Below are 13,989 nucleotides of genomic sequence, written 5' to 3' on the forward strand. Positions count from 1 at the left end.
GATGGTCTTTTTCTCTCACCCAGTACAACATTAGCTCCACATGGCCAGGGATTAGCCTCTGTTATCTCCACTAGGGTAATCTTCGCATCAGATCTATACATGGGGCACATTTCATTTATTTAACAAATATGTGTCAAATGGCTGAATCACAAAGTCATTGGAGTAATAGAGGAAAAGAGAAACACTGTCACTGGAGAAACAATCCACATATTTGTATTTCAAATATCTTCCAACTAAACTCTCATACATACATTTGCTTCTTCTTAGTGAGAGATGGTTAGCCTCATGACAAATTCACTTGTTTATAAAACTGCACTGATAATTTCATATATCCTGTGTGATTTTCATGCTTAAGAAAAACTTGGCAGGGAGTTATGATAGCTAGTCTTACAGTTTTATTATAATAACTTATCATTGATTTTCACTATATATTTATATGTAATAAATTATATGCACTATATTTATAAATTCTTTATTAGTAATAGTTATTATTAAAATAATGAATTATCTCTCATGTAGCCTTACTAAGAAGAATGGGAGCATAGAAAGAATTCCAGAAGTCTTTGTCTGCCGTGGAAGAAGTTTATACTCTGAAGTTGAAGAAAGTCCTATGGTATACCCTACTTAGTTCCCATGAGAAATGCTCTTGATGGTCCTGTCCTGATGCACTTTGCAGATACGTTCCTGCGCATAGGCCCAACCTGACAAAAAACAAGATGCTGAAGCACAGTGAACATCTGAAGGCCACTGCCAGACTATAGCTAAAAGAAAAAGGAGATAAAAATTTTCACCTGCTAATAATTAAATTTAAATTACAAAGAAATATAGTGTTCTGTAGGATATTTTTTGGCTTTGTATTTGTTTGCTTTTTATTACTTTGGAAAAAGTATGGAGCTCTCTGGTTAATTTGGAGCAAGATAACCAAATATGGTTAATTTCAGAGCAGGAAATTATTAAATTTATCCCCTCTTACACCATATGGTTTTTAGATGAGTTTTAAGCAGAAAGCTATCATGAGGACAATGAAATCAAATGTAGCATATGGAAGGATAAACAATTTTAACAGGCAGAAATGACAAAGCAAAGAAAGCCGTTCCTACTCAAGTTGGCACACAGATTTTCTTTCTCCAATCTCACAACCTCCCACTGCCAGAGGTTTAAAAAAAACAACTCACGTTTTTATGGTTCACACACTTCATGAGGACCAGCTCCCGGTAAGCTCTCTTGGCATGCGTTTGGTTCTGAAAGGGTCTGCTGAGCTTCTTAATGGCCACATTTCTGTCAAGAACAGCATCATACGCAGCACTGCAGAGATCCAAGAGCAATCCAGAATTAGGAACAAAGAAGCCCTTAGACTTTCTGCCTACTGATATGGGTAAATAAAATACTATTTTTGGAATCCTACTCTGATACTTTCTCCTCAGGTCACATCCCAATCAGGCTGTAAATAAAGATCTAGAAGTGACTAGTATCAAACCATTCTACTTGCTAGGAAAAGCAAAAAAGAAGAGTATCTTGCCAAAAACCCCCGGCATATAATTGCCTCCTTGAGTGGGAGACAAAAGAAAAAAAAAAAAAAGTGCTCTACTTTCTACTGGTCCAGCCATGTGAATGTGGCAAGTCATTCAATCTCTCTGAGCTTGAATTTCTCATCTAATAATATGTGATATTTAGGTTTTCTCTAGCTATAAAACTCCATTGTTTTTTGGTTTTAAGTGAACATTATTCTTTCACATTTACAGGAACCAGATTTTAAGGTATGACATTCACTGCCATGAATGTACATGTTGGTTGATGCTGAAGTGTACACATTAACAATAACAAAGCTCAAAATAAGGTATGCAATCAAAGGTTTTTTAGAAGCATAAATAACTGCATTTAAATACAAAGACAGAAATGAATGCTACTAACATTTGAAGCTTTCAAACTATTTGAGAGTGAAAATTAACCATGCTTTGAAAAGCAATCCATATACAGTACTGTTTCTCCCACACTTAGAATACATGGGTCTGGGGATCAAATAAAGAAGTGAGTCTCCTCTTTGTATTATACCTAATGACTCATTCACAGACTTTCTGCACCCACATCCCTACAGCTTCAGATGGTTTTGGATTTTGTCTTAATTGCCAGGAAGGAATGCAGCAGTCAGTGTCCCCTACAGTTGATCTATTGAATTGGAAGTGGCATTAACCCAGTGTTCATGCCACTAAACTAAAAGATCAAAAAGGGGTTACTGTGTTGTAAGATAATGATAGACTAGCAGGATAAGTTTGGACAAGGTCTTATAGTTCATCTGGTCCCTGCCTCCTTTTAATACTAATTCTTCCATTTAATACTTATTCTCCTCCAAAATATTTCCATAAAATGTTTGGCCAATTTCCACTGCAGCATCTCCAAAAACATGGTATGTTACAATCAAGGCAGCTCATTATGTTGTTGAGAGTTAGAAATGTCATCATTCTAATAAGCAAAGTTGTCTCTGTGGTTTCTACTGACTTTCTCTGCCTACCAGAGTAACTCTCGAAATAAGAGTATCCGCTTTTCCATTATGGTAAATGCATAATATTTGAAATCCATTAGGGACTGAAAACAATCCTTGGCCTAATCTATAAGCAAGTACCCAATACCTCTTGGCTTTTCTTATTTTTCCCCTAAGTCTTTTCTTTCTCAAGCTAAATATCACCAGTGTCCTACCACCATTTTTCAGAATGTGATTTCAGGTCCTATCACCATCTGGTCAATTTCCTCTGAATATATTCCAGTCTGTTGATATCTGAAAATGTGGATCCTGAACTAAATAAACATTGCTAGTCTAGGCATGGAGTGTCACTGAAGATTAGGGTAGAACTGTCAACTTCTTCGTTCATTCACTAGCTCCTTCACTCTGTTGACACAGTTAATACAGCTAAGTCTGTCTTGACTTCTTTGATAACAATATCACACACTACTGAATCACAGTGAGCCTATGTTAATTAAAAATACTCTCTTTTTAAAAACCTGTGCTGCTTTCAAACTCTTCATGTCAGCACTGATTCTTCTGTTCTTGTTAACCTACCAATGGCAGCACAGGTAAAGGAAAGAGTCAAAAGGACCTACATCTTTTCAATAGTGCCCAAGAACCACAGTGAATTTGGAAACACAGGAATAAAACTTGTCTTCTGAAGTTAAGAAATTGTATCAGCAGGAAATCAATTGAAACAGTCACCTTAAAGAGAAAGAATAAATTTTAGGCCAAAACAACTTAGCTGAAGTCATTAAATTATCTATAGAAAGAATAGCAATCAGTCATGTGAGCCTAGAACAGAATCAGAAAGGCAAATAATGGCACTGTCTGATTGAAGAAGTGTCCTTCCATGTAGGTCCAGGGATCCAGTCAGCCAGGCAGATGTTTACATCTGTATTGTGATTGGCAGAGACTGTAGACAGTTAGCATTCTGACCAGCATCCCCTCATGAGGCTGATTCTGTTTTCTGGGGTCAACATTCTGATCATGCTCTCCCTCAGATTTTTGCATGCAGGAATATTACCTATATTTAGCCAGCTTGACTATTTATTGCATTTCTCGTGATTTAGTGAATCAGCATCTGTTTTTTTTATGGAGCCTTTGGTGAAGGTTTGTCAGTGTCAGTCTGAGTCCCTGAGATACCGGCCAGATCCTGCAGGACAGTGGGCCAGCTTCCAACTTCATGTGGAATGGCTGAGAAAATGCCATGCTCTGGGGTTCTTGGAACGTTCTGACCCGTGTCTCCCAGAAATGTTGTGGTTTTCTCCCTCCCTCTGTTACCTCTTCCTTGAAGCTATGTTAGGTATGAATCTCAGCACTGCTGCTTCCTAGATGTGGAGCTAGGGGCAAGCCACTTACACTCTCTGGTATTAGTTTCCTCACATTTAAATGGAGATAACAGCCTGTCAAAACTATTGCAATGAGTAGAAGAGATAATAATGTATCTATAGTGCCTCATCTAGAGGAAGCACTTAATAAACAATGACTGTTGCTATTTTTAAAATCAGCCTTCTTGTTGGAGTCATTGTGTAATGTGGGTCAGGATAAAATAGAAATTCCTATGGCATGTGCTACAATTGGACATTTATCTACAAATCATGAGTTTTTAATCTTTCTACTAATTACAAATCCATTCAACTGTGTCACAATCTTGACCACATTTCCCAAGTTTGTCCCATCATATAGAATTTTAGGGCAAATGCCTTGTTAAAATCTAGATACATTATGGCCATATAGTTCTATTACTTACCACTTTAATAAGTTATCCAGTATGATTTGTTTTTAATGAACGAACCCTTATTCCCAGTGATTGCTACATCCTTTCTTAATGGCTCACAGGGTGTCTTTTCTAACCAATACTAAGACCAATGTCAAGCTAAGCAGATGTCTCTTATCTCTTTCTTTCCTTTAAAGGAATAAGAATGTTTGCCTGTCTACGCCCGAATGGAATACCATGGTTTGGCTCACTGAATTTCCATTTGCCACCCTGTATCATGTCTTCTTGGATGGAAGAGACTTGGGAGTTAAATGTACAATTCCCAGATGCTTTTGCAGCTAGTGCTCTGGACTCCAATAAGGTCCTACCATGTAGATGCTACTATGAGAGATTTATAAGGCAAAAGTGAGGGTGGTCATCTTCTACCATTTCTTGGTTGGCAAGCAAGGTCTCATGGCAATGTGAAATTTTCTTCTGCAAGCAGTCATTCATTCTTCAAATTCAGGGGTGAGAAAAGGAATCGAAGCAAAGGCAACAGTGGATTCCAGGTACCAGGGTCCAGTCACCAGCATCATGGAGTAGTGACAACAGTAGTAACAAGCGCACAGTTTCAGCTCTATGATTCCTAAATCTCAGTTACAATCATGCATGTATTGTAACTGGAAGCTCAGTGGTTCTAGGATACTTTCAGAGGTGGGAGGTCCCCTGGTGACTCAGCTCTCTCGTGTCTGCGAGTCATTCCAAGAAGCCCAAACTAGAGGCCACTTCTCCAGGCCTTCCAATGATTTTGCAAGCACCCAATTTACCATATTAATCTTTGCCTACTTTAAATGTTTCTGTCTCCTGCCATGAACCCTGGATGACACTACAATCTTTCCCAATCTTCTATAATTCCTCAATGATTACTGGCAGCAACTTAGCAAATACATCTACAAACTGGCATCAGTGGTGTGATGATAAAAAAAGTCACAAATTCATGTCTGAAAGTTCCCCATTACTCTTGAGTCATCTTTTTTTTAAGAGTCTTGGTTCAGAATACCTTACTTTTTTTCTTTCAGTAGTTTTTTTTCTTTTATCATCATGCAGAAAAAAAGTAAATCTTTATGAAGATTTTCCAACAACCTCCAGCAACTTTCTAGCAATTTTGCTAAAAATTTTCCATGATTTCTTGACACACAGTACTAACTCACTTCCACTTCTACCAGGTTTATTTATAAAAGAAAGATACAGCCTTCTGTTGTTATGCTCCTGTCATTTAATGATGTTATAAAGTTAAGATTACTTTCTTGAATGTATTTATATAAACACACACACGGGGACACACACATCTCTGCAGGCAACTCTTATTCTCTACATATTTGTCAGCGTCTGTTTTTTTCCTTCTGGCAATTGCAGACAACCTCTTGCACAAATATTCTTCTTCTTAAGTAATCATTCATTTGATAATCTTTCTTGTTTCCTTTCCCTTTCACATTTAAAATATTCTTGATCATATTAACATGTTTATGGGCCAAAGATTAAAAAATCTCTAGGCCTTATGAGAATTTTATGTATTAAAAAATAAAAATAAAAATTTAAAAACTTCAAAAACCTTATCATTGCAGCATCTTAAATGTCTTAAGCGATAGCCCAGCAGGGCAGATTCCATCCTGGGATAAACGCTGCACCCTCCATTGCTTATTTTCTCTTTCCCACATTCTCATTTGTCCTTTTCCAAAGGCCTGGACTTTAGAAGAAATCTACCAAAAAAAATTTCTTCCCAATGCCTTCAAATATCTCACTTTTGTGCCCAAACATTACAGTCCCTAGAGATGCTATGGACACACTGATTCCACCATGGAGAACAGTGTTGGGGAACCTGCCAAACTCATCTCTGCCTCAGGACTTTTGCAATCATTCCTCCTTCTGCCAGGAAGGCTCTTCCCACATCCTCACCTGATTCCATCTTGTGATTCAGGTTTCAGCCCAAATACCATCTCCTCAGTAGAAGCCTTCCCTAATCACCCTAACAAAAGTCAACAGTTGGTTTTTTTGGATTAGTTGTTTTTGTCATTGAATTGCTTAGCTGTAGTAGTTTGCTTATATTTTGTCAGGGAAGTTTTTGACTACAAGCAATAGAATTCTAACAATACTGACTTAAGTAATAAAAATATTCATGATATTACATAATGGAAAGTCTAGAATTAGGCATATCCAGTTTTCAGGGATACATTATAACTCTTGTAGGCCCTAGGCACGTTTGACTTTTGATTTTCTGCAAATTGATTCTCAGTATGTTGGGGGGAAAAAAGCCAGTGATGGAGTTCTGTCGGTGCATCACAGGGAAGTATAGGTGTTGTGCTGCATCACTAAAAGTCCCCTTCAGGAATAGAGGACTTATTATCCCAGCTGCTGGGAGTGCTGCCAGCAGATAGTCCCTCAGCTCTTAACCCTGTTTGGGTATAATTTCAGCCAAAAATATCTGCTTAACCAAAGACTATGCTTTCTTCATGGGCAGCCTTCATTCAATGACTGATGAACCTGGGATCATAAACACCTGGCCAACTCATCCCAATGCAGGACAGCTGGGAAGCCTCATTCCATCTTCAGAACTCCCAGTAGGGTCAGCAGAGGCTTCCTTTGAGATTGCATCACAGCGGAACTTCTGCCTCTGTGCCTCTTGTCCTTTCCACAGGTGTTAACCCCCAAAACACTCCCTAATAAATCTCCTGCGTGCAATCACCATCTCACAAGGTATTTTCTGGGGAATACAACATTTGACAAGCAATAACTCATGGCCAAACACAGCAATAAGCTGTGAAGTTCACCTGGATCTTTCTCTAAGCAAAAGGCACAGTCCAATTACCGAAGAAAGTAGCTGCACTCAGAGCTCAACATCAAGTAAAGCCATTTCACCTATGCACAAACTAACCTAGATGACCAAGCCTAGTTACATAGATTTCAACCAAAACGATTCGATGGACAACACAGCTGAAGTAGGAGCAGCAAGGGGATCAGAAGCCCCTCCCTCAAAGACAGCATCAAAGCAACAAAAGTCTAAACACTAGAAACTGAACTAGTGCTTTGCAGCCCTTCAGTGAACTAGTGACAGGGGACATTTCACAAAGACCTACCATCTTGATGAAGAATATGGGACCAGCTAAACATACTTGTCACCACCAAAAATAGATGAACCTAAAGAAGATGGCTGCCCTAGATATAAGGCAACCATATTCTTGGAAATCAAAATGGGATGATGGCATTGGAGAAGAAACTGAAGGCTCCCAGAGAGGAACTGCTTCATCTCGGTGAGATGGGGTTATAGGGTTCATGCAAGTAACTGCCTCTCTTGCTCTTATTTTATTTGACAAGTTGTCTCATGCCCACCCTGCTGCCCTTAATGACCATTCAGTGCGCCACCCATGTATGTTCATACCCATGTTTTAACCTACAGAATCCACAAAGCTGCCAGGCTGCCATTTGATAGGGTAAGTTGGAAACTTGGGAATTTACAGTTTGGCTTGGTATGAAATATGTGAGGCTGGTCAATCTGCTAAAAAGCACATAGAGAGCACATAGAGAGTAGTCAGAATATACTTGGTATGCAGATTTTGCCATCCGTGTGGCATAAAGCTATAATTATTGACTTTTTTAGTGTCTAGTAAAGCTTCTTTAACTTTTCAATAAACACTTTTGGCAAAAATAAAGAAAACTGAGACCACATATATAATTAAAATACTATATACTGAATTTACATTTCTTGTGTTTTCTCGGGCACAACCAGATAAAAACCAGAAAATAGTTCTCCTAAAGGACCATCAGTATCTATTTAAAAGTCAGTAATTATTTCAAGAAGACTGTGCCCAAGCACAGTGATTTAATACATGAGCCTGCAAAAGATGCATTTACAGATTACTCATGAAACATGACTTTTCATTTAGGTCAAATGTCTGTTTTTCTAAATTAGTTTTCTTCATTTTCAGTTCTAAGGGTATTTTTGTTTGGGGGATATGTACAAAAAGTTAAGCAAAGCTATTAATGTGTTCTATTAACAGAAAAATAATTTTATAAACATTTAAATTTTATATAATTTTATCAAATGCTTCAAATATAAAATCAGTACTTTTCAGTAATACTTTGATTTTCTATCCAATTCAATAACTCAAAGTAAAGTTTATGGAAAGTCAAGGTGAAACATTTGACAATAGTGTGAAAACTTATAATTTTAGTTAAAAATGACATTGGAGACCCATTACTTGTTTTTTTCAATAACACAAATACAAATTATTTTGGAAAATATCATCATTCTGAAAACAATTCACATTGGGTCCAAATAAATTGCAATATTTTACAAATCACAATATAGTTGGCATATACCTGAAACTCATATATTGTTATATGTCAATTGTATATCAATAAAAAATAAAATTTGTAGGTACCAAAATTTGTAAATATTTTTATACACATAGGGTGAGAATCACTTTATTACTAATTTTGGAGACAACGCTGATGTTAAATAAAAAAAATAAAGGTGTTTTAGCAAGGCAATCAGCATTTTCTTGGCAGCCTTCATAATTCTGATTGAAGAACAACTTTGTAAATAAGCCTAAATTTTGGATGCTTTTTTTTTTTTCCAAAATCGTTTGGAAATCTTTAATCATGGCATTTAGTAAATGAAGCATCCCAATACTTTAGCTCTTGAAGTTCTTAGGGAAATAAAAGTACACTGAAATGCTCTGGAATGAACTGAAGTGAGAAAGGAACTGGCAAATCAAATCCAAAAAATGAGTTCTCAAAGAGAAGACATTTAGCTTTGAAATTCCATAAATATGATTTAGAATACCTTAGTTTGTAAGGATAATCTTTTGATAGAGTTCCTAATTTTAGAGTATATTCATATTATGTATAGGATTTGAAGGAGATCCTCATTTCAGGATATTTATATTCTGATTGTAAGTGCCTATAATTTTTCAGCATCTAAATGTGACAATCCATTAAAAAGACCATAAATATGGGCAATCCACTTGATAAGTTCTGTCTTATACAATTATTTATTAGCAAAGGAACTCTAAATGAAAGGGGGAAACAGTTTTTGTGAAAAAAAAACTTGGACTAATCAGAAAGGATGAATATCCAACTTTTACATCAACATGGATGGGACTGGAGGAGATTATGTGAAGTGAAATAAGTCAAGAAGAGAAAGTCAATTATCATATGGTTTCACTTATTTGTGGAACATGAGGAATAGCACGGAGGACATTAGGAGAAGGAAGGGAAAAATGAAGGGGGGAAGTCGGAGGGAGAGACGAACCATGAGAGCCTATGGACTCTGAGAAACAAACTGAGGGTTTTAGAGGGGAGGGCGGTGGGGGGATGGGTTAGCCCGGTGATGGGTATTAAGGAGGGCACGTACTGCATGGAGCACTGGGTGTTATATGAAAACAATGGATCGTGGATCACCACATCAAAAACTAATGATCTATTGTATGGTGACTAACATAACATAATAAAATAAAAAAAGAAAAAGAAAAAAACTTGGGCTAAAACACTTATATATTCCAATACAAAAATAAAATAGAATTGGGAATATTTTCCATTTAGTAGAATTTGTTCTTACCAGGTACCTAAGACCTTTTGAGAATATTTTAGATAAAAATATTGTGATCTATACTGAAGGTGTCAGTATTTCAAATTTAGTAACCACAGCATACAATTTTGAAGATTTCTAGAAATTTCACAAAAAGTTAAAAATAATACAATCACATTAAAAAATGTCTTCTTCAGAAAAATACCAGTGAAACTGTATTACAGACAGATAGGGCTAGGAAGTTTCAGATGATTAAAATACATCAGACTATACCAAGAATAATTATTCTTCTTATGTTATATTTTTAATATTTAGGTAAGCAATATAAACCGATTTTTAAATCTTATTTGTATTTTTAGTTTATTTCTTAAGAATAAGTTAATTTAAAACAGTTTTAATAGCACTATTTTTATATCCATCAATGTATTTCAATGTGTCCTTTCACTATCAAAATTTTCCCAACTTAGAGATAAATGATAAGGTCCCTGATGTTCATGACCACTGGGGTCCTGGTTGAAGAGGCTTTTGCATGTCACTCCCACAAGAAGGAATAGGCAGAAGCAAGGAACTGCTCTTCTGGAGTTGCTGCTACATTCCCACCTTTAGCCATTTCCTGGCAATAACATTTGAAGTGTGATTTATAGCTAGTAGTTTTATTCTAACAAGATTTTCCTTAAACATCTGCATAGCAACCTAGGTAAGTTTCAGAACTTGGATGATGTCGGACTTAGCTAAGGAGTGGAAGTTTATTAAGTGTATCCTCTCTTTTTTTTTCTGCCAGTAACTCAACTCTGAAACAGCTGACTCTCAAACTGGACTTGTGGTAAGAATGTGCTATGTTTAAAGTTAACAAACTAGAGACAGTAAGATGTTCCTTTGGCTCAGGGGTTGGGACTATTTCTTGACACCTGCAAAATTGATGAGATCCATTAGGTAACTAACAGGAGTCACAGATGGTTCCCGCACATAGTACAGTTGATAGGAGTCAACATTGCCCAAACTATGGGCCTACTCTCTCTTCCTCCAGGCCTGCCCCAGCACAATGTTTCTGGCTTTATGACTGCACTCCACTATCCTGACGACTGGTGTAGCACTGCTCACTATGAATGACACCCAATAGCTCCCAACATGTCCTTGTAGAATTTACACTGGCTATTGTTTATGCCCCTGGGACTTCTTTATAGTATTTATCTTTTTTTTTTATTCACTTCCCTTACTGTGATATTTGGGCTAATATTTATGAAATTGTGTTCTATCTCTGCAGCAGTTTGTTTGTACCATCATTATAGCAGATTTCTTACATACTGACTTTTACTGCATCTTTTTCTGTCCTCAAAGTTGTGCTCCTTAATGGCCAAAATCCTGAAGGATTTAGCTTTGTATTCCCTACGTGCCTTTTGCATGAAATTCTGTTTGCTATTGCTAAATGTTTACTTCCAGAGCTTTAAATATTTTAATAAAAGGGCATTATATAAGCTAAAGGACAAAAGTTTAAATAAACTAAGCATCATATTTTTAAATGGCTGTGTTATACAGGATGCCAAGATATTATCTCCAGCTATGATGTCTTTCCCAAAGCTCCTAATTCACATATGATTGTCTACTGAACACCTCTAATTTTATGTCTCAAAAACATCTGAAAATTAATATGCCCAAAACTGAACAAACTTGATTTCTCTCTTAGCCTTAAATTGCCCTCCTCTGATCTTTCCCTTAAACAACCATTTGTTCAAGTGTAGAAGTCATTTCAATTTTTCTCTTCTCATCTCCTCATATCCAATTCATAAAGAAGGCCTGTATTTACCTCCAATGTATATTTTCAAATTGATCCACTTAACTCAAACTCCCTTTCCATTACCATGGGTCAAATGTACTACAGAGACTGCCCCTTAAAGGGTCTCCTCGCACCAGTTCTTGCTTCTCTAAATCTATACCTGACCATTCTCAAAGTCTTATATTTAAATTGGGATATCCCTGCCCACATTATTTTGTGTCTAAGAATCCTGCTTATTTTTAGCACTTATGGGAAGATGTCTTGGGTAGCACATCCTTAATAAAATAATAGAACCTCATAGAGTTGCTGTGAAATAAAGTTAGCTTAATAACAACAGCAAACCTGCCCCACTGTTTGATTGTGAGTCCCATGAGGGCAGGAGCCACATGAGTCTCGATCACCATTTTTTCCCTAGTTTTATTGAGATGTAATTGACATATTAAAGTGCACAATATGAATATTTGATAAATGTATATATTGCAAAATGGTTACCACAATAAGCTTAGTTAACATCCATCACCTCATATAGGTAGAACTTTTTTTCTTATGATGAGAACTTTTGAGATCTTTTCTCTTAGGAACATTCAAATACACAATACAGTATTGTTGACTATAGTCACCATGTGATGCATTACAGCCCCAGAACTTATATATCTTATAACTGGAAGTTATAGTTTTGACCACATTTACAAAATCCCCCACCTCATCCCATCTCTGGCAGCCACTGATCTGTTTCTGTTTCTGTATCTATAAGTTTCTTTCCTTTAGATTCCATATATAAGTGTGATCCTATATTATTTATCTTTCTCTGTCTGACTTATTTCATTTAGCATAATGCCCTCAAAGTTGTCATGTTGTCACAAATGGCAGAATTTCTTTCTTTTTATGCCTGAATAATATTCCATTATACACCCACACACCACATTTTCTTTATCCATTTGTCCATCAGTGGAGCTTAGGTTATTTCTATGTCTTGGTGATTATAAATAATGCTGTAACGAGAGTCTTTCTCACCTTTCCCTTAAGAGTATGGTACAGTGTCTGGCATATAGTTGACGTTAAGTATTTGTTAAACAAGTAAACCCACAGATGATTGAAGTACTCCCAATGATAGAGCAGAGTGAATTTATAAGTCTTGAATTTCTACAAACATGAGTCGAATAGCTATTAAATATTTTTGAAATCATATACATCATCTTTAAAATTCATATAAAATCTATATTTTAGCCCCATATATATATCCATGTTTATTTTAATATAAAATTTCATTTTCCCATCAACACTTCAGTCTTTACATGAAACATGAGTTCCAGGACAACCTGCCATGTTATCGTGGAGCTCTGAGTATTCCCAGCTGTTGCACCCACACCTCTCCCTGCCCAGCCCCCACCCTGAAGTACAAAGACCCCAGTGTAAAAAACGGGAGATTAATAAATAAGCTATTTTCTTTTTACCAAAATTTTATTAGCACTTTCTATAAACAATATTGTAACTGTACTTTCTTCTACCAATAAATGTTTTCCTAGTATCAAATAATTTGCCAGATTTGCTTCAGCAAATATCAACTAGAATCACCCTCACATTGATAGTTATTGATATGAAACCTAAGTAAACCCAAAATGGGAAGACTTGATGTAACTGTTGACTCTAGGTCAAAAACAAAACCAAAAAAACAAACAAAAAAAACCTCTGTAAAGGCCATTTTGATCTTATTGTAATGTTATCCAAGCAATCCTAGAACCCAGGATTGGGTTTCTTCCAGTAAGAAGTTTTATTATGTATGTAACATAAGGTGTCATTAACTGAGGCTGGGAAAACCCTGGGCTTCTAAGTTTTATGTATGCAATAATCTTATTAAGACAGGCACTCTTATTATCCCCATTGTTCAGGTGACAAAACTGAAGCTTAATAACAACAACCAATATTTATTAGTTCTAAGCACTTTTTCTCCCACTCATTTGCGTCTAAAAGTTCTTAACACTCTACATATATGAACTCATTTGAGCCTCACTAAAACCATATGAAATTATATTAATATAATCTTATCATAGTTATCTTGACTATTCTTGCAAATTTTCCACAATTTTGAAATTATCTCAAAATAAAAGGTTAAACATTTTCATTACTAACACACATTTGAAAAATTAAGATGTAACAGATATGATATGGCTGCGACACTGTGAGATCTCTTAATTTATCTTCAGTTTTCCTGGAACTACTAGAATTTTTTACATTTTCTTTATTATCTTTATTACCAACAAAAATTACACATATTTGCAAATATTTCATTAAGATTGCAGACTTTCTGATTCTAATTTACATTTCACTCATTTATATATTTGATCAATAAATAGTTAAATAATATTTACTTCGATAACTGAGCAAGTTGATAATAGAAAAGTCACTTCATGATAATAACTACAATTTGC

At 36.0% G+C, this 13,989-nt stretch overlaps 1 protein-coding gene across 7 annotated transcripts in view; it reads right to left on the reverse strand.

The window, feature by feature from the left end:
• Nucleotides 1–13,989, reverse strand: part of MAPK10 (mitogen-activated protein kinase 10) — a 556,562-nt gene that overhangs the window by 93,315 nt on the left and 449,258 nt on the right. For 6 of the 7 annotated variants that reach the window (XM_073891887.1, XM_073891885.1, XM_073891886.1 and 3 more), the window contains one exon: nt 1,176–1,305. In XM_073891887.1, coding sequence (XP_073747988.1) covers nt 1,176–1,305 — 130 coding nt within the window. Of the gene's footprint in view, nt 1–1,175; nt 1,306–3,096; nt 3,196–13,989 lie in introns of those variants that run through there. The other variant, XM_073891888.1, reaches the window with a different exon arrangement.

Source organism: Callorhinus ursinus, unplaced genomic scaffold (genome assembly GCF_003265705.2).
Source record: "Callorhinus ursinus isolate GAN/ISIS: 27379988/994484 unplaced genomic scaffold, GSC_fseal_2.0 scaffold4, whole genome shotgun sequence".
NCBI classification, from domain to species: Eukaryota; Metazoa; Chordata; class Mammalia; order Carnivora; family Otariidae; genus Callorhinus; species Callorhinus ursinus.